The sequence below is a fragment of the Wasmannia auropunctata genome, unplaced genomic scaffold (genome assembly GCF_000956235.1).
Source record: "Wasmannia auropunctata unplaced genomic scaffold, wasmannia.A_1.0, whole genome shotgun sequence".
NCBI classification, from domain to species: domain Eukaryota; kingdom Metazoa; phylum Arthropoda; class Insecta; order Hymenoptera; family Formicidae; genus Wasmannia; species Wasmannia auropunctata.
In genome coordinates this window covers 450-5,536 of record NW_012097943.1, presented here as the reverse complement: position 1 = coordinate 5,536, position 5,087 = coordinate 450, and the positions used below count along the sequence as shown (strand labels likewise).

The following is a 5,087-nucleotide window of genomic DNA, read 5'->3' as shown; positions in this document are numbered from 1 at the left end:
AAGTCTACACGGAGAGAATTTTTTTTTTAAATTTACCCTGCAAATTATGTTAATTATGGGACAATATAGTATTTAGGCAAATTTTACTGTGCACTACAATAAGATTTCGCAGTAAAATTTATTGTAGTGCACAGTAAAATTTACCTAAATACTATATTGTCTCACAATTAACGTGATTTTCAGGATAAATTTTAAAAGAAAATTCTCTCCGTGTATAATAATAATAGGAAAAATATTTTCGTTCCATAAATTTCAATCGAGATGCAGCAATAAATCGTTTTAATAGTATACGTTTTGACAACGAAATATTATACATGGAAATTTCAATGTATGCCATACGCAAGCGGAACGTAATATTACTGGAATGTGAAGTAGGTAGGCATGCCAATTAATCAATTTATTAAAGCGATACGTCTTTGATACGTATCACTCGTACATTAATTCCATAGTGCCGGCCGTGCAGTAATAGTTCGAATTAAGGATTTGCGACAAGCAAAATAGCTGAGTAGATAGTTATAAATATGAGCCTGATTGTAGATCGCCTATTTCTAACGTACTCCCCCCGTCGCCTTACTATAGTGGTTCCTGTTACGTTGTTAGGATACGAACGATAGAATATTTTCATACGAATAGATGGTCAGAGCTGATGCGCTGTTATAGCAATTAATTAACGCGAGAGATCGTTTCAGTTTTCTAAAGATGATTTCGTTTAAACTTTAATTAACTAAAAATTGACGATTAACTCGACTAGTAGAATTGCTTGCAACAACATTTCTAACAATGTAAATCATTCTACCTAATCGAATTTTTCTTTTCATGTATTGAATTATTAAAACAACAAAATTACGTTTTCTATTTACGTTAACAAGATAATATAAGTACTGTTTGATAAGTTGATCGCTGATTATCTCGATCAATTAATCGAAGTCATACACAATAAAATAAAATGTAATACAATAAAATCACGAAACAAGTTTGTGCTAGAAGTAAAAAGAAAAACATAATTCTCAAGTAAGAGTTTGGACATTATTTGTAAATTTATGGCATTTTCAGAAACATTCAAATCAATTTAGTACTTATGCAGTTTATTAATAAAAAAAGATTTTTAAGTCAACAATCCATATATAGGTACATTATTATCATTATCATCACTTGCAAGTAATTTACAAAATAATAATAAAAAATAAATTTCTTTGTAATTAAACATACAGCGGTTTAATTGTCTAAATGATAAAAAACGGTCCAAACTCTTTCACTTGAGATCTCTATTAAAAAAAGCCATCATATGACGCCATCTCGCGGTTATCCATAATAATCACTAAACTTTAAATTTACTCGCGGAGTAAAGAAAAAGCGCCGACTGCTACTGAAATTGCAACAATCAATATAGCCGCGCCAATTGAATCTTGCGCGACTCGTCATTTCCGTCGCAATGGCATTCACGAGATCACGCCGATCGTGATTGTCTCGATAAAGCTAATCATCAACGTACAATAAATAATGTGCTTCATCACGCGGCGATACCGCGTCGCGTGGCGTTGCATGAATGGAATGCTGTTTCGCGACGTCGAGATATTATCGGCGAGAAATCAACTCGAGGCGCGACGCTTTGTGCGATTAGTCGCGTTTCGCAGGCAGTAAAGATATAACGGGACGGAATGTAAAGTAATTATTTCAGACGAGAGATCTTGGAATGGATCTTGAGGTCCGAAACGAGGGGAAAGAAAATGGGTGAAGGCGGTCGCGCGTCAAAGATCTCCCCGCGTCGCTTCATTTCCCGATCATCTCTCTCCTCATACCTGTTATATTTTTATTAAGAATGCAGCGGGATGAAGTACGACTCGCCGATGTCGGTGGGGAGCATCCGAAAGCACACGAGAACCCGCGGAATGACAATGGAAAAACCGGCACTTATTAGCGTACACGCGGCGGCGACGCTTTTCGAACTGACCATAAACTATCGCGATGATTGATGCGCAACATCGCGACGGCGCGTCCGACGTGAAGTGCGCCGCGAAGACGGGATCCTCCGATCGATCTATATCTATAAATTTTCGCAAATCCATTTGACTTGAATTTCGAATGTTGAATCAAGATTTCATTCGTTTCTTACATTTCAATTTTCGCAAATAGCGTCCCCCCTCGCTTTTCCTACGCGTCCATAATAAAAAAATATACGGCCATAAATATTCGTCATTTTTGAAAACGCAAAACTGATCGCTAGCTCAATTGTCAATTATATTGCAATATCGGAATTACGAATGCGCCGAGTTAAGGGAAAAAGTGTCATACCTAACAGAATATTAATGTAAAAGGATATATCGGAATGTATATTTAAATGTAATACGAAGCGCGTTTCGGGATTTGCATTTATTAAAATTTTGTGCTGTGATATGTGTGTGACACGATTTAGCATAAAACAAGCAACTATCGATTGAAATACTAATCAATTATTACGTATTTTAATCCAATTTGTAAATTCGTTATATATATAAAGCACTGAATTGTTCGTTTTTTTTTTATTAATGTTTTATGTTATCAATGGTCTTTTTATTGCGTATTTCCTATACAAAGCGTTGCAAACAGGGACACTTCAGAATATAGCTTTTGTTAAAGAAATACAAAATCTTTCGATACTAAGAAAAAGACGTTGAAATTATTAAAGATGAATTATATTGGAAACGTTTCAATTTTTGCGCATCTTTTTCATTTAAAAAGATTGTGAGATTTTTTTTAGTTATATTAAAAAACTATGTTCTCATCCCTTTGTTCGCTAAATATATATTTATTAAATATTATATAGCTGTACATTGAAAATACCTGCGAATTGTATATAATGATTAATACCAATAAAACTTCTTTGGAACACGATCTTCTTTAATACCCATTTCATCCATGACATCCATCTGGAACGTTTTCAATGCTGGCTGTAAATAGAAGAGCATAATGCATTTAATTTTTTTTTTACTTCAGACATTTCTATGCAAAATTTATGTGTTACTTCAAATGTTGCAGTAAAATTTTCATTCATTTTATTCAACTTTTTAATATAAGATCTATAAACAGAAATAAATAGATATTTAAATTCGAAATATTTTATATTTGACGTACCTCGTAAGTTATTGTTTCGACATCAGCTTTGGTTGTGTCTTTTGCTTGTTCTACATACAACCGAGGGATTTTGTAATCTATTGTTTCCTGACTCGAAACGGGAATAGGAATTACCCTACCAGATCTCACGGATATGCGTACACGCTGGCCATCCTCTGTGTATCGCCATTCTATCGAAGCTGCTTGCCTGCAACAATTCAATTTGTAAATTAATATTGTAAAACGTTGACAATATGTCTTTATTTTCGAAAATAAATTCTTCAAATAGACAACTCACATATCTGAAGGATCGACCAATTGCACTTGCGAGGTTATTAATAGCGGCTGTTCTTTCAGTATACACATAGGAGGATACTTTTTATCCCATTTAGTGGTCGTCAGCTTCATGTTAAGTCCTTCGACAATCACCCAATTTCTTTCTTGATAAATCTCTTTTACAATCCCTTGCTTTCCTTTATCTTTTCCTACTAAAATCTCTACCTAGAAAAATATAAGAGTAATAAGCAATATTTTTCTATAAAAATAATGTTACTAAAACGTCATCTCTTTTCTCTTTATTTTTCATGAAAAGTTTTATCAATAAAGTGACATACCCTGTCACCTCGAAAAAAGGACCAATCCTTAATAGGCTCTACATGAATGAATGGATGCATTTTACCAGGTGCATTTTCACGATGAAAATCGTGCGTCCATGGACGATGTATAGAGAAATGAAATCGTTTTCTTTCAATCGTGCGTGGCAAATAATTTGGTTTGCGAGGAGTCTTCCAGTAAACCTTAACAAATAATAAACGTTAAAATTAATAAAAGAAACTAATTTGTCAGCAGAGTGCTATTAAGACAACTTTGAGCAATCTATATAATTAACCTAATTATTAATTCAGTAATAAACACAACTTGCAAAACTAAACAAGTTATTCAATTCAGTTGTGCAAAGTCTAAAAATTAGAACTCATCATTTTAATATTATTGTTCTCATAAAAAATATGTAATATTATAAAAATAATATAAATATATCTTTTTTTTCTTTGTATTGTATTTGTTATAAGTAAATTTCCACGTTATTAAAGATTTCACTAATGGAATGATGGGCTTTTTCTAAATGACGCTTTATCAACGTGAAAAGAATTATAACATATTAAAATTTTGCCCAATTCGATTCAAGTTCAATTTCTGTGGGGTTTATGCGTGGTCCTTTGACAATGTGCAGGCTAAAACAAATTTAACAATTGTGCAAACCTGTTCCATAGCGCGTTTTATGTATCTGTCCGGCAAATTTGAGTATTTCGTCGACCATTCTCCCACGCGTTTTAACAAACTGGACGTTAATCTCATGTCTGCTTCCTCGAACTGTACAAAAATTATTTCTACACTCAAATACGGATGTTACAATTTATTCTCGCGTTACTTTTAAAATACTTATGTAAAATGAGCAATTACTGTATCTCATTAGGTTAGGTTATGTTGAAAGTGTCGACACGCATGGAACAAACGCTAAAATGCCCACGTGCATCAATGCCCTCTGAAGAAGTGGATCCAAATTACGTAGCAAAATCTAGTTTTCTGCACAATTTATGATGCGTGTCCGTACTAAATCCACTCTTCGAGAAACCAGATTTTGCTATGTAATATTAAACAAAACAATGAAATAATAAAATTATTTTAATTCAATAATAATTATTTTATTTCAATTTTGGCTATGTTATTTAAACGCGCGCAGGACATTTTCAGACTTTCCTCTATACCGACTGTATGTACCCAACGTGTGTTATCCATTGGTAACATTCTTTGACATGGCTACGTAGTTAACATTTTGTACACATAAAAGGTTATTTCTGTCGTTTTGAATAATATAAAATATAAAATATAAAATATAATATATAAAATATAATATTCTACGTTTACGTGTAGACAACGTAAACTATTGTATAAGTGTCATCTATGTAGACAGTCAGTAGACTATCCCAAATAAAATG

General features: G+C 33.0%; 1 protein-coding gene across 2 annotated transcripts; it reads right to left on the bottom strand.

The window, feature by feature from the left end:
- Nucleotides 1-2,511: 2,511 nt before the first annotated feature.
- Nucleotides 2,512-4,644, bottom strand: LOC105462376 (probable 39S ribosomal protein L24, mitochondrial). Of its 2 annotated transcripts, XM_011708902.1 has the most exons (6): nucleotides 4,552-4,644; nucleotides 4,351-4,461; nucleotides 3,705-3,887; nucleotides 3,389-3,591; nucleotides 3,112-3,298; nucleotides 2,512-2,927 (listed from the first exon to the last, which is right to left on the bottom strand). In XM_011708902.1, exons 2-6 carry the CDS (start codon nucleotides 4,444-4,446, stop codon nucleotides 2,841-2,843), a joined length of 756 nt encoding a protein of 251 aa, XP_011707204.1. In that variant the 5' UTR covers nucleotides 4,447-4,461; nucleotides 4,552-4,644; the 3' UTR covers nucleotides 2,512-2,840. The 2 variants fall into 2 exon arrangements, with proteins under 2 accessions (XP_011707204.1, XP_011707203.1); XM_011708901.1 differs by having other exon boundaries at nucleotides 4,351-4,625.
- Nucleotides 4,645-5,087: the final 443 nt, after the last annotated feature.

What these genes read in the sequence shown, in the direction of transcription:
- LOC105462376 (XM_011708902.1), bottom strand. Translation starts at nt 4,446, where the DNA reads ATGAGATTAACGTCCAGTTTGTTAAAACGCGTGGGAGAATGGTCGACG. An exon ending in TAAAACGCGCTATGGAACAG is followed by an intron (nt 3,888 to 4,350) that starts GTTTGCACAATT and finishes TTATTTGTTAAG; the next exon opens with GTTTACTGGAAGACTCCTCG. An exon ending in TCGAAACAATAACTTACGAG is followed by an intron (nt 2,928 to 3,111) that starts GTACGTCAAATA and finishes TTCTATTTACAG; the next exon opens with CCAGCATTGAAAACGTTCCA.